The sequence below is a fragment of the Haemaphysalis longicornis genome, unplaced genomic scaffold, assembly GCF_048455015.1.
Source record: "Haemaphysalis longicornis isolate Haplotype H1 unplaced genomic scaffold, Haemaphysalis longicornis Haplotype H1 scaffold_1, whole genome shotgun sequence".
Taxonomy (NCBI): Eukaryota; Metazoa; Arthropoda; class Arachnida; order Ixodida; family Ixodidae; genus Haemaphysalis; species Haemaphysalis longicornis.
In genome coordinates, this window is record NW_027526203.1 from 162,160,862 (window position 1) to 162,176,133 (window position 15,272).

Here is a 15,272-nt window from a genome sequence, read left to right on the forward strand (position 1 = left end):
TTTGTTTTGTGTGTGATTTCTTTGGCACTAGGGCCATGGCTACGTCGTCGCCCAGGTACACGCCGGGCTCTCGGCTCGGCGAAAACTTGATCCGTTTCTGCGCTGGTGGCAGGAGATCACCACAATAGGTAGTTAACACCCTAGCGAACATATATAAACTAGCCAGAACATATTTCGAGCACACATACCTACTCCAGAGCCAATTGAAACCGAAACCAACACCCACCTTTGAGCGCTATTCATGTTCCAGGCTGATCGACACCCGAATCCTCACTTGAGCTGAAATGCGATCTCTAAAGTCGCATTTCGACTCTTAACTGCCACTCTCATCGTCAAAATCCACAGTAGAAGGCTAAGATATGCGAGACGAGCCGACGCGGATCTCTTATCGCGCTCGCGCGCGAGTATGTTTACATTTGGAACCACCGCCCGGTAGAATAAAATATCTGATGCGTTGCCGCCTGGCGATAAAAAAAGAAACTTCACAAAAGAGAAAACTCTAGTTTTTAAACTATCTCCTAGATGTCGCTAGGTGTTCCATCGAGCGAAAATTTTTATTCTGCAGGCTCGCGAAACCATCGATCATATGTGACCGATGGCCTATAGGAGCGGTCCCGAAAGAGTTAAAAGATTTCAGGCAAGTGCGTTTTTGAACACCAAAAGACAGCAAAGACAAGGGGTAAAAAATAAAAAAAGGTAAAGGAGGGAAAAGGCGAAAGAAGAAAAAAAAAACAGACATCGTACACAACCAGTCACAGGGGTTATAAAAACATTGCAATAACCAGCACTGCACAGTAGTGATAAAATATGCAAAAAAAAAACAAAAACAAAAAAAATTAAAGCTGGAACAAATTCGCGGCAGTCAAAGTAGTTTTTTATTTGGGAGCGCCCACCAATATCACTAGGCCTTCTTGGGTGGTGCACTAGAAGTACAGGGCGGCACACAGACGAAGAAAAGGATACTGCGTTCTATTCGTTACAACGTTATCTTCGACAATATCCCGTCACTTAGAGTGCTGTCCTGGCGAGTTTCTCACATTTATTTTTTAAAAAGAAGGATAAAAAAAATACACAAATTCAGAGAGAAAAGGCAGTAAATGAAAATTAATCCGCACACAGAAACAGAATGCAGTTTTACGCGCCCTAACTAGTCCGCTTTCTTGTAGCTCTCCACTTCCTTTGTTTTCTGTTCTCCTCGGCAAAACTGAAGAGCAGCTCCACTCACTAAAACTAAACTCACAAACTAAAACACACAAACTAAAAAAAGAGAGTCACGGTAGCCCTTCCTTCCCTTTTGACCGGAAGCCCTCCGCTTCCAAACAAGTTCACAAAGTTTCAAAAAATTAAAACTTGCACAAAGGACGAGGACAGAGAAACACAGTAGACGGGACGAGCTCGGTCCTTGTTCTTTGCGCTCGTTTTAATTTTTTGAATCCACGAACCAACACACCCAACAAAGCATTCTATTAAGTTCACAAATGCCGCGCCCACGCAGGAGGCCGCTGCGGGGAGAGGGGTTAGCAGTTTCAAGGGTGCATCTGGCGGGTAAGGTAGCACGCAGGGGAAGGGAGAGGGGGAATTTCCACGCGGGGGCATCGGAACAGTGATTTCGGAACGGGAGGATGGGCCGCGGGGCCGCAGGCTATCGGCAACAATTTGTGCTACTAGGGGAGCAGGAGTAGAGGAGAGAATGAAAGAATGGGCGAGGGCGTAAAAGAGCGAAGGTCTTTCTTCCCCTCATCCGCAGCTGCCCCCCCCCCCCCCCCTGTCAGACAAGGGCGTCGGGAGGGGGGTGAAAAAGGGGCACTTGCTCCCCTTCCCTCCCCAAGACACACCAGAACAATTTCCCCCTTCCTCCTGCCCTCTCATTTTCGAGACAACAAAGTCCCGCCGATGAGCATGATTCCAGAGGCTCGCATTTGAGCTGCTGCACAGGCGTCTTGGTGCCGTTTTCACATCGCCCCGCTATCAAGTGAAACCTTCGACACCTCCTGGGCCTTGGAACTTCAACAAGGTATGCTGCATTTATCGACATGCCTAAAGAAAAAGTAAAATCTTGGGCAGCCCGTGCTGGTGCAAGAAGTTCGCGTTACGCTTTATCTCTGCTGGAGGACTCCAGCAGTATTGTGATTGATGAAGAACCAGGACATTGTCTGGCATTGGTACCTGCCTCCTGTGAGCATGATACGTGCAGCAACGCATTGCCTGCTTCCGCAGCTCAGCCAGTTCGGCAGGAAACGCCGGGTTTGGTAGCCCAGGAATCGGCTGCAGACTATGAACTGCAGCCTCTAGGCAGTTGAGGATCATACCTTTCTGAGAACACTAGCAGTGATTCGGACAGTGAGTTTACTGACGCCGACATCAGATCGAATTCGCAGCGATGGATGATCGACGAAAACGTCACGCAAAAGGCTGCGACATCTCTGCTCAAGCTACTAAGAAAGCATCGTTGCTTCAGTGATCTGCCTCAGGACTGCAGGAATTTTTTGAAAACACCAAGGAATACTGCTGTTGTCGCGGACATTGCCGTAATTGCACCGGGGAGATACTGCCACTCATAGGCGTGCGCAGAGTTCTCAATTTGAGGGGGCAAAGTCTTACCGCTGCGCCCCCCCCCCCCCAGAGCAACTCCCGACCTCTTCTCACTGAAGGCCTTGCGGTGCGAACGCAGTGCAAAGAGGGATGGTTATAAAATTTTTATTTCAATGTGATGGAATTGCAACACACACAAAATATTTCTGAGCAGAAATTTTACTTTCATGTGTTACATCGGCAAGGCATGGGGCAAATTTGGCGCCCCCTTCAGATGATTAGGGGGGGCGGCCGCCCCCCCTGCCCCCCCTGTGCGCACGCCTATGCTGCCACTTCGGACTGTTGAAAGGGCTGCGGGAAGCGCTGCAACGCCTAAAGGAGATCCCGACCACGATAGCTTTGTATGTGAACGCAGATGGACTTCGTGTGTACATGAGTTCGAAGATTGAATTGTGGCCAATACAGTGCAGAATAGCTAACTGTGATTTACCACCTATCATTGTTGGTGTATACGAAGGTAAAATCAAGCCTGGCAAAGGTAACGAATTCTTGTCGCGTTTTGTCACTTAACTAAAGGCTGTCTTGGAAGCAGGTGTAACAATAGGACAACACACTGTGACAGTTTCAATCAAAGGGGTTGTTTGCGATGCATCAGCCAGGTCACTTGTTCTCGCGACCAAAGGACACAGTGGGTTTAGCTCTTGCCCAAAATGCAGCGTGTACGGCGGTCGCGAAAAGAGAAGAGTTTGTTTTCCAGACACACTAGGTGCCCCGCGCAGTAACCAAACTTTTCGCGCACAGAGAGATCTGGAACACCCCAAAGGAGAGTCCGTATTAACCGTGCTTCCCATGGATTTTGTGGATGATGTGCCTCTAGACTACATGCATTTGGTATGCCTAGGAGTGATGAAGAAGTTGATCTGCCTGTGGGCAGGAGATAAGCCGCAAGCAACAAAAGAGAAGTCGAAAGAGGCATTAGCACCTTCAAAGTGCGATGCCCTGTCAGAACAGGCACTATTACTTGCTCCCTTTATTCCGAGAGAGTTTGCGAGGAAGCCTCGAAGCCTAGACGAGCGCCTGAAGTGGAAAGCAGTTGAATTTCGGTTGTTTCTGTTGTACACAGGACCAGTTCTCTTGAAACAATGGGTGTCCAACGACGTGTATTGCCACTTTATTGCATTTCACTGTGCAGTGTCGCTTCTGGTGCATAGGGAGTTTTACTATGTGCACAACTCGTATGCTAAAGCCCTTCTCCAGTCCATAGTTAAAGGGGTGTCAAGGATCTATGGTTCGGAGCAAGTTTCGCACAACGTACACTGCCTTTTGCACCTGGCGGATGATGCTCTTCGGTTAGTGTCTTTGCTTTTGAAAACAACATGAGAACCATAAAAAAGATGCTCCGAAAAAGTGGAGATCCGTTGCTTCAGATTTGGAATCGAATGCACGAAAAGGATCTGCACGGCAGTCACTCTGTCTGTGAAAAGACGCCAAGCTACGAGTTTGGAAAACCTCACACTTCGGGACCCATGCTTCCCCAGTGCTGCTCACCGCAACACGAAATTGTGAAAACCCCAAAGTTCACGTTAGCCGCGAACAAAGCAGATGGTTGCTGTATTGTTGGGGGCGACGTCATTAGTATCTTAAATATTGCTCATTTTAAGTCATCCGGAGAGCCTTGTATCATTGGACGAAGATATCTACAAAAGGACGACCTTTACAGGGTTCCGCTTGAATCGTCTCGCTTGGGAATCGTTGTTGTGTCTCAGCTCTCACCTGTGGCACAGGCGTGGCCCTTACAGAGCGCAGCAAAAGCTGTAAGGTTGCCGCAAGGCGAAAAATTTGTCATCTTGCCAATCGTGCACTGTAGTTAATCAGATTGCTTCATTTATGAGCACAGCATACTAAAATGCCTAGATACTAGCGAATTATTGCGATGTTCACATGTCTGAATATTGTGGAGTGTCCTAACTAAAATGGATCCATTTGTGTTATTGTATTCGACTCCTTTAACAGCAGGCATTGTTTTGTGTGAGTGGGTTTGTTTTCTGCATATACTTGGAAGCCTCTGTTCATGTCATTCATGCAAAAGTGCCTGATGGAATCGGCTTCATGTGTAATAATAATAACTGTAATAATATAATTTGTTCTGGACGTTTTTATTATGGAAGTGACTGATGCCTTGAAAGGTGAATAAATTGTGTTCCACTTGAATAATCTCCCGCGCCCTGTCAAATTTGTGTTTCCGTTTGCTACGCCATGTACACAGGGTTAATTATTAAGACATGCTGCCTCATCACAAAAAAAAAAATTGCTCTTCTGTTGGTAACTCCAACTGTGAAGGGTTCAGAATAGGGGGTTTAAAATGAACAATTTTACGCGAATGTTTGCCATTTATATAGGATTAGCTGTACAGTCTGATAAGTTAAACGCTGTGAATTCCTGTCGGCTGGTTTCCTCTTTTTAGATGTCGTTCCTTATCGTGGAGTTCACACAGACCTTGGAAGTTGAAGTGGTGCCGGCAGCATGGGTGTCTGACGATATGTGCTGCTGGCCTAAAGCGAAGCCAGAGAGGATTAAAAGGCTGGTTAAGGACGTTTCCGAACCACTGGAAGGATGGCCACAATACTCGGTGGAAGTGAAAGGTGTCTTTGGTAAGTTGTAAGCGTGTTTGTCACTTGCAGATTTTGAGTTATCTATTTTCTTTGAGTGGGTTTCATTTTCAGCAACTTCATGAGATTTTTGCGGACGCAAAGTCTCTCAACCCGAGAAATAGAAATAAATGAAATGTTTTCTGCTCGCGAGCGGGGAAATACCATTTCCCAGAAGCGCGGCGTGCCCAAAGCCGGCACGCGTTCACAGCTGGCGCTTGGTATTTTCATGTGCCGGTGGCGCAAACTCAAACTCTTAAAAACGCCAAATATGGCTGTTTCCAGTACCTCCCATTTGTGTTCACGAGTGTGTGGTGTAACATATCTTCTCAATTACGCAAGTGCGAACCCATATTTAATGCGAACGCGCCTGGGCGTGTACAGCCTTTTCGATGATGATGATGATTGTTATTGGTTTCCCCTTTGAAGCGGGGTGATGACATGTCATCTTACCAAAAAGGACTAATATAACCATGTTTTACACTCTTGGTTTAATACTAGCGCTGCTTAGGGCAGGCACTAAAGCTTATTAGGCCCGAAATACTTTCTTTTCCCTGTTACAGGTGGTAAGTGTCCTAGGCAATATTCCCCTCTCTGCTTTTCGTCCACCAGCATTCTAATCTTTTCGTCCCCTCGACAGCCTTGAAGTTAACTTCCTCTCTGATACCCTTAAATCCTAGGGCTTCTGGAAGCTCAATATTCCCTTCATGTAGATTTGGATGGGTACCCTCACATTCTAACACTATGTGCCGCATAGTTTCTGTTTCTTTTCTGCAGACCACACATGCCCCATCATTTTGTGAATACTTCCCCACAAAACTCTTAGTTCGCAGGCAACCTGCTCTAGCCTCAAAAAGCAAAGCACTGCCCTGGGAATTATCGTAGAAATTTTCCTTTCTGATGTTCAATTTCTCAGCCCTGTACATCTCTAACGCCTTCCCCTCCCCCCCCCCCCCCCCCCCCCCTCACCTTTTCCCCGATCACTCCGTTTAGGTATTGAGGATGATCGCACGTCTGCAAAATAAAAGCATGCACCCCAGCTGGTCTCAGCTGGTCGTTTCGTTTTCAGCTGCTTTCGAGATGCCCTCTTATCTGCAGGAGCAAACTTGGCCACTTTGGAGGCCTGCATCTTTCCGTGGTGCCATGCGTACAATATTTCTGCCTATAAAAAAAAAAAAAAAAAAAAAAAAAAACACATCAGAGGTTTCCCGATGCAGGAAAAAGCGAGTTCAAGCGTGACCTCCATTTTTTCTCGTTTCTGTGATCGAGTGCGTTCCTAATGTGTTGCGCTTAGAGCGCAAGGAGCAATGCAAGTTTTCGCACTCTTTTTCTTTGCCTGTGACAATCTGGTGTGTTGTGAAAACAGTTTTAACATGCAAAAATGTGAAACACTAGATTACAATTTGAGAGCAAACGTCACAATATCGTCACAGATGAAAGTTTAACACGTATAAAATAAAAATAGGCACGATGCTAGCAAGTGTGTTATGCATGCAGAAAATGATGTATTGACTAAATAATTATTATAATAGGCTGCCCTTTACTTTTTTTCGCCGGTTTTTGCTGCACATAAATCCACCACAAATGCTTTTTTTTTTACGTTTCCAGCTTCATACGAAACCGCAAGGAAAAAACTTGATCGCTCACAGTTCACATCGGATTTGTCATCCACGGAAGACGACTTGAATCGACGTCGGAAGGTGCGGAGGCCAAACCGATTTGAGTCCGATTCTGAATCGGACTCACCGCCGCCGAAGAGGGGACGGAAGCAACCATCATCTGCCCGGCAGTTGTACCCAGAGTTGCCGGTCTGCTTTCCCTCGTCCCGTGCTTCAGGTCTGTTTCAACCTTTTCCATTCATTGTACTAATATGAAAGATTTGGATCGATATATAATGGCGCAAATTAAACAATGCTCTTCGTACAGCAGTATAAGACTCAGGTCTATAAGTTACACATATTTTCTATTTCTGCAGCGGATTCCCTGTCCACTCCGAGGCAAGGGACTCCTAGACCTACAGATGACAGTGGTTCAAGCGCACCTCGTGTTGCAGGTTTGAAACAATTATATCAGCAACTGAGGGCTTGAAGTTTATCATAGTTTGGTCTTTCTTGCAGGACGTACTGCCTCTACAGCTAGAGCTCCTGCCATCCCAGAAAGGGGTATCTATGTTTCTCGTTGCTCTTTCTTTTTTTGTTGAAAATTGGTTTTTAAAAATGTTTAAAAAAAATGGCGGTTTAGAAGGCATTAAAAATGCCTTCTAAACCGCCATTTTTTTCTGCAACTGATTTTGTAATTTACTGCCTTTATTACATTTAATAGAATTTCAGAAGCAAGTGCTGAGGCAGCTTCAGGTGATTCGACTGATGCTGGAGCAACACGGAGATGTCCTGGACAACTTGACCCAACTTAAGTCGCCCGACACCGTTGGACAGCCCCTGCTTATACCCACACCGTTTGAAGAGCTCAGTGAACTGCGGGACTTCGATGACACTGTCAACGAGGTTAAAGAGCAGCTGGTGAACACACTTTTTAGACTCTCTTGAAAGTGGTTTTATGATGACAGCTGTTTCAATGCGTGACTAACAGCGTATATAAAAATCCGTGGTTACAAATTAAAGCAAATGAAGGGTGTCTTTTTCCCCTATCGCCACAGATTGTTTAAAAAAAAAAACTTACGTCAGCATACTTTAATTTTTTAAATTAGCTTCTACTTCATGGTGGCCACGACGAAGGCAATTGAATATTAGGGGTAAAATAGCAAAATATTTTAATGGGAATCTTAATGATCTGGCTTACAAGACATATTGCAACTAAAAAATGTGCCAACCGCACGGGGAAATAGACTAAAAAAATTGTTGCCTGCAGGAGAAATTGTTTCCCATCCGCACCTATCCTGAAAGCGAAGCTGATCGGGAACAGGGTGATATGAGGACACTTGCGTGCCATGTCTCCGACTTTACCGCCGACGCAGACGCAGTAAGCCACTTCCAACTGGAAGAAATGGGAATACTGCAATTGAGCCGGTGATGCTGGCGCAGCTAGAAAACAATGACGACGTAGCCCCTCCCTCGCTGTGCCAGCACCACTGTCATTTCGATACGGCGTCGCTGTTAGTGGTTTGAAGCCTTGAGAGGAATTCGAGTGAAATGCTCTAAATTCTGCAGCTTCTGTGCACCGAAACGTCACACCTGGGCTGTGAGGCGCGTCTTACTGTAGGGATCCGGATTTATTTCAAAACATGAGGACCTTAAGCGTACCCCGCGATATCAACGCATGGGTGTCTTCTGTTTTCTCCTATATCAGCTAATACGGTCGCTGCGGCCAGGTTCTGTGGGTGAAGTGAATTCACAAATGTCATGCAACCGCACTCGCACCGCCCTGTCAACCAGGATGATCGCCTATTAATTTTTTCCGGACCAGTTTCTCATTTTAGTGCAATTCAGGGGTGCAATAATTGCTCCTGCAGCGCCCGCAACAAACCAGCGATTGGTTTGTTAAACTGAAGTATAGCCTATATCGAGAGGCTAGACTTTATATATGTTACATTTCTTCTAAATTGTTCAATCGAAAATTCAATTAACACATTGGGTAATTAGCCCTCTGTGTCGGCAAATGAATATTGCTGCTATTGGCAGACGTGTCTGCAAAGATAATGGTAAACAGATACTTTCCTAACGCAGCCTCTTTTTAACGCAATTTTCTGGCTGCATTTCGCTCACTTTTTATGCAAGCCTCAGCACAGCAAATCAGGCATCTGAATTAAAAATTTATTTTTAGTTCGCCAGTGAAATGCGCGATCTGTGAGAGATGACTGGTGCAAATTTTGTTCAAGATGCTTTCAAGGACGGCTTTGTGCACGTACGTGCAGTATATGCCCACAAGACTGTAATTGCAAATTGAAGAAAGAAGAGTTCTCGCTACCTCTCTTTTCATGCTTTCCTCAGGATTCTTTGTCCAATTCCATGCAAGCTCAGGTACTACTTTTTCGTTTCCAGGTTGTCGAGCTGAGTACGTTAGGAGGTGACACTGTGGCGGTGGCCACACGAAAAGCACTGAACTACATAATGACCGATGAAGTTGCGCGGCAATACAGCTGGCTGGGGAACAAAGGCAAAGAAAAATTCTGTAACCTCAACATAGCACCAATAATAATTTGTGAGTACTGTCATTATTGCAGCAATAATTTCAGGCAAATTGTTTGTTTTCTAATTGTTCTTGTATGATCTGAAGTGACAATGTTTATGGGAGATTGCACATTTTGGGGAATGTCAGCTATGCTGTTAACAGAATATCAGACATGCTTTTCTGACTGCTTGTTTTCCAGCGGCCGTGAGGTCCAACAAGAAATACGCAGCAACAGTCAACGAGGTGGAGAACGTGATCAAGAGGTGGCTTCAGCATGCCCCGTGTCGCCTAAAGCAGCTGCAAGAGAGGCTAGCAAGAAAATCAGAGGTGCGCAATTGCCACATTCCATCACCAAAATAACTTCCGAATTTAAATACAAACACGTTTTTGTTCATCTAAGACTATTCAAAATTTTCTTGGGATCTTATGTCACAGTTGCTCTTTAGAGACAAAGCGTTTCTAGTAGCAATTTAGCGAAATTTATTTCTAACAACGAAAAGCCAGAACAAACGTCCTTAAAATTTTTGTCTGAATATTAAATTTTCTGAAGGGTGAAACTTTTTTGTGTAATGCGCCTTTAGTATAGTTGATGACAGGGTAAGAGTGCAGCTCCGCCCACAAGCGTTGTTTGGCCGCTAGCTGACTCTCCGCGGTTAGAAAAAATAGTTCTTTATATTGCAGCTGTTTATACCCATGATTACTAATATGAGCGCCTGACAGTATAACCATCTGATTATGATGTCGTTTATATATGTTTCATTCCGAAGAATGAATGATTTTCACAGGAAAAAGAAAAAGTCGTCCTCATTGAAAACTGGCTCAGGAGAAAAAAAAATTACTCACTAAAACAAAGATTATTCTTGATAGAAACTTTTCCCGGTGTATTTTATACTTAAATCAAAGCTATCTGTGATTGTTTTACTGTTAGACAACAGAAATAAACATATAAACAACGCGCACACGATTTTTTGGGTCTGAATAGTTCGAATTTTGACCGCTGCACGTCACTTAGCCATCATCTGCTTGGAAAAACATAATCAACATAATGGTCGTCGGCTCGTCGCAGTTCGACTATTTCTTCACTTCGCGTGTGCAATCATTGTCAAGAAATGTAGTCGGTACAATATCTTCCACAGCCATCATCACCGCTAAATCAAGCGTCGTAAACGCAGGGTGGAAGAAAGGGGCGGTTCGTCGCCGCAATGGCTGGATGCAGTGCACGGACTGTGTAAGCCCAGGGTGAAAAGGAAACCAGCGGCGAAAATTCATCGGTGTCTTTCAGGAATCGGCCGCGATATCAACGGGCCACGCATTGTTCTATGCGACTGTTTCGAACGTAGTGACGCACTGCAAACACCTATCGCGGCGACGCACGCAACCGTGGAGGTCGCGATGCCGCTTAAAAGGTGTCCTGCCTTGTGAAATCAGCTGTAGGTGCGAAGAAACAAGCGTTATTTTATTCCGCTTAAACGAGACGACAACACCGTATGGCGCGAGCAGAGAACTGCGGGATGTGAAACGTCACAAGACTAATCATTTCTACTTCACGAGACACGCGAGTAGCGAGACGCTCTACGTCAGTTGGTTAGATTGACAGTATACAGTGTCACGCTTTCAATCCAGGCGACCATTTCCGAGGTGTTTCCCGGCGATGTAATAAAAGAGCTGCCGGCGTTTCTTTAGTGTCATATCACCACCGCGCAGTTTACAGTGGAATGATAACGCAGAGAACCCCAACTGACGGTGAAAATTGATAGAAAAACACCCTTAAGCACTAGCAGCCGCCTAAAAAAATTACTGTTGCGAGCTTTTATGGAAAAAAACGAATAGGTACCTACAAATGCATCCGTCCGAAGTTCGTTTCGAAGTTGTGCTACATTCAACTTTCATTGGCTTTACACTGATGTGCAGCAGCCTACCGTGAAGATATTTTTATTGTTGATGAGGCTTTTGAAATAGCATACATAAAGAAAATATTCGGTTCAACATGTAGTTGCTTTGCAGCCATGTCATGTCAAGCTTTTGTGGAAGCATTTTAATTTCTGATAATCTTCCCGAAGCCAATAATCTTCCCTATGTACACCAAACAGTGACGTCGAACACTGACTGCCCCATACGAAACTTGAACGAACAGCTATACAAGTGCATTCAATTCTTACTGCACCTATTTAGACAACCACACTCAACAGGTCTAATAATATGAGTATGAACGTGAGATCTAAGTGAATTATTTAAAAATGTGCCGACATCTCCATGCAAGCATTTCCATTTTATCCACTTCTGCAACCAATCAGAGCACCAAACTGGAACAGGGAGAAGAAATATTTAATTCTCACTGCCCCTTGTCAAGGTGTCATTTACAAGCACTTACCGCACTTTCCAGCCAGCAGCAGCAGCAGCAAAGTGGCACCCTGAAAGCCTGACATTGGATCCATTTTGATTTGCTGCACCAGTGTTTTCAATGCCTAATGCAGCTTTAAAGCCAAAAGCAACAGTGTGTACGTGAAAAGCAGCGACTTCACAGCGTTAAGGTGTGGCATGAATTCATTCTAACGTACTACATAAGCATCTTCAACTCTCACCACAACTTCATGGCCAGAAACTACAATGTGTGTGTGAGAGAAGCAGCGATTTCATAGCCTGAAGGTGTGGCATGAATTTATTCTAACGTACTATGTTAGTGTCTTCAACCCTCACCACAACTTCATGGCTAGAAGCTACAATGTGTGCATAAAAAGCAGCTACATCATAGCTTGAAGGCCTGGCATAAACACATTCCAACGTATTTTATTAGAGCTTTCACTTCTTACCATAGCTTTTTAGTCAGAAGGAACAGTTCAACCTTGCAAAGGAGTTACATAGCATCTTGAAGAAGTGACGTAAAATCGTTGCGGCCTGCTGAATAAGTTTTTCCAATTTTTACTGCGTCTGAACCAGCCGGAAGCAACAGTGTGCACAGAAAGCAGCGACATGACACTCTGGAGGCCTGAAGTTGAACCATTTTGATATGCCGCATCACTGCTTTCTATTATTCTTGCAGCTGTATAACCAGAATCAACAGTGCATGCTTGAAAAGTATGAACATAGCATTCTGAAGGGGTGACATACCTCATTTCTACCTGATACACAAGTGTTAGCAATTATTACTGCAGCTCTTCAACCTGAAGCACCTTCAGTCACTGTTTGAAGGCTCTCCACAGTTGCTGGAACAATAAAAACATCTAAAAGTGGGAAGCGGTGTTGAATCTAAATTAAAGTATGCTCCATGATAAGACGCTCAACCATGTCCTCCACTCTGTATAATAGTCTATCATGACAGAGACACTGGAAATCTGAATGTCTGCCAATACACTATAACCCCTTTGTTGAAACTTAAACTGCACAAGCACCAAAATGCAATCGTTAAACTACAGCCATCAATATGAAACACAGCTGCAATAGACAAATTTTTATAACTCATAAAGCCCATCACACAAACTGCATGAAAATAAAGGGAAGATAAACTATTGGTTCATTCCTACTAAATGCATTCAGCTATTTCAAAACAACTTTAACAGCTCACGACACTTATGAGAAATTCCACACTGCACACGAAATACGCAGCCTCAGTACATGCATAGCCAGTTTCTCTGATGCCACTTAGTGTAGCGATGGGAACATACGCACCATAAGCTTAGCAGGCATAATAAAAAGCTGCGCACGTGTGTAGTTTTGGCAATGTATAAAAAACTACGTGGTCATGTTGCGGGGCCACACATTTCCGGCTTCCTTCAACGGCGTGGTTCAAAATCCACCTGGCCAACGCTGCTGCTTTCGGGACAGCGCCCCCGCGAATTGCAGGCAACGGCTGGCAGACTCTCTGGTTTCACGTGGTCATGTTGCGGGGCCACACATTTCCGGCTTCCTTCAACGGCGTGGTTCAAAATCCACCAATCATGCAGTTTCGATGTTTATTTAGCCCTCTTATACGTTTCAAAAATGCTACTGATGATTACGACCAACCAATGACAGTCAAGAAACGAAACGCCACCACATTTGATTACCTCAACAATACTCGCACTCGTTCATACTTTTGTATGTTCGATAATGTGCCCATTGGCACAAACAGAACGCCATAGGCACCCGTCTCTCGCAGGAAGGCAGGTTCATACCGATTTTCTTAAAGCTACCAAACCCAGTCTCGGATAATTGTGCACGAACGTTTACTTCTTCGCGAGTCTCTGCAATAATGGTTTAATCATACCTGTTTACGCAAGGGGAAAAAAAAAACGCCACACCGCTGCTCCGTTCGTACCCCGGCAGGCTAAAGCAATGCGCGAATCGGCAAGGAAAGATACCTTACATTGTAAGATTTGGCAATCGTCTTAATAACGTGTTCGGCTGTACGAGCGGCCGTATCCGGCCAAAAAACACGCCGCACACGTTTGCACGATCCGCGTCGGGCCGGACGGACAGCACGTAGGCCTGCGCTCAACATCGGGCGCAGCCTACGCTCACAGCAACAAACGAAAACGCTTGCAACTTGTCACCGCTACTGCCGTAGACGAAAGCAAATCGCATTATTTCTTCACAAAGGTTGCGTTACACCGACACAATTTCCACAATCACACCAGCAACAGATGCAGCTTCGACGCTTTGCCGTTCTCAGATCGAGTTCGTTGACGACGTTCCGAGTACGTAAAACAGCCCACCAGTGCCACCACGATTTCCTCACGTACGTACAAACCACGACGCGGCAAGACACACGCGGGACAGGTAACGATAAGCGGCTTCTTGATGCACTACAGCACATTCGTAACACAAATCGCCTACAGAGCTGTTGGTTCTCGGCAACCTCGTTGTCGCTCGACAGCGCAGCAGCGGTGGGGAAGCGAGCGCGGCCATTTTGGAAGTAGTTCTCCTTTCAAACGTACGTCGCAGGCGTCACACAAACGACGAGACGCCATTGGTTGCGGATGAACACAAAATCCCTTTGATCTTGAAAAGCCGCTGCAGAGTTAAGCTGTCACCAACTATAGTGCTAACTACCACCTCAAACTATTAGTAGCATGTGCTGCTAAATCGTGGAAACTAACGAGGAAATCACTGTACCATCTATAATTTACCTGGTGTTTGTAATAAGTTTTAGAATGTGTTACTGTTTGTTCTGTTTTTAGCATGAGATGCGATTTTTCTGTCACAGGGTCAATCACATTCCCTGAGAATAATGTCCCTTGAGCTAGGAAGTTCGTTATAGGCGACGCATTGCCCAGGCCTGTCATGCATGCTAATTAAAGCACAGCGGTTGCTGTGTGTGCTACTGGCGAATGTGGTAGCTATACAGGATGAACTGCAAACAGATGAAGTTATCTTAGTATAGCCCGGTATCGAATTTCGTGACCTCATCTCGGTGTGTTTGTCCAACGTATGGCATCTATCGCCTTAACCATCTTGCAATAGTTTCAGACAATTGACTGGCCAAGTTTACATACATTCGGCCAATAATCAGTGCTCAGCTTCACACTTGTCGATCTGAACAGAGTAAGCCACACCAAAATCAACGTGCATCCGTTGACTTCAAAGGGGTATCCACACTTACTGAAAAGGTGAAGAGAAAAGCAGATAACGAGAAAAAAAAAACAGGCCATGCTTCGCATCCCCTCTCCTCCAGTCGTGTTCACCTTAGTGAAACGATTTTAAGTTTTAGTATTAAAAATTTTAACATGCTCAATAAATGTTGTTTCATTTTCATAGATGTCCACAACTCAAGCCATTATAAGAGACCAGATGCCAGCATGATGACCTCCCGATGCCAGGAAAACGCCAGAACGATGCCAGGACAACGGATTAACCTCAAAAGCATACGTTACCTCAAATAAACACATTCTTTCTCAAAAGAAGTGTCTGAATATTTATGCCTGCCGACTGTGAGAAAGAAACCATGCGAAGCATTGAGTTGTTTTGCAGGTGTAATCTCCTATCAAA

The 15,272-nt window shown here is 44.9% G+C and overlaps 1 protein-coding gene, 1 long non-coding RNA gene and 1 pseudogene across 2 annotated transcripts in view; 2 read left to right on the forward strand and 1 right to left on the reverse strand.

The window, feature by feature from the left end:
• Positions 1 to 7,234, forward strand: part of LOC144138769 (uncharacterized) — a 53,823-nt gene extending 46,589 nt beyond the window's left edge. Inside the window, exons 6-8 of the long non-coding RNA XR_013315970.1 lie at positions 4,997 to 5,183; positions 6,789 to 7,016; positions 7,156 to 7,234. This is a non-coding gene — a long non-coding RNA (uncharacterized LOC144138769). The remainder of the gene's footprint in view (positions 1 to 4,996; positions 5,184 to 6,788; positions 7,017 to 7,155) is intronic.
• The window catches only part of LOC144155501 (uncharacterized), a 339,376-nt pseudogene that overhangs the window by 276,089 nt on the left and 48,015 nt on the right, over positions 1 to 15,272 (reverse strand).
• On the forward strand, positions 7,298 to 15,168 carry LOC144167062 (uncharacterized). The gene is made up of 5 exons (XM_077696457.1): positions 7,298 to 7,342; positions 7,503 to 7,699; positions 9,179 to 9,338; positions 9,508 to 9,635; positions 15,042 to 15,168. Exons 2-5 carry the CDS (start codon positions 7,547 to 7,549, stop codon positions 15,084 to 15,086), a joined length of 486 nt encoding a protein of 161 aa, XP_077552583.1. The 5' UTR covers positions 7,298 to 7,342; positions 7,503 to 7,546; the 3' UTR covers positions 15,087 to 15,168.

Excerpts from the sequence above, each read along its gene's own strand:
- LOC144167062 (XM_077696457.1), top strand. The coding sequence starts at position 7,547 with ATGCTGGAGCAACACGGAGATGTCCTGGACAACTTGACCCAACTTAAG. Across the intron at positions 9,339-9,507 it reads CATAGCACCAATAATAATTT|CGGCCGTGAGGTCCAACAAG; the intron begins GTGAGTACTGTC and ends CTTGTTTTCCAG. Across the intron at positions 9,636-15,041 it reads GGCTAGCAAGAAAATCAGAG|ATGTCCACAACTCAAGCCAT; the intron begins GTGCGCAATTGC and ends TCATTTTCATAG.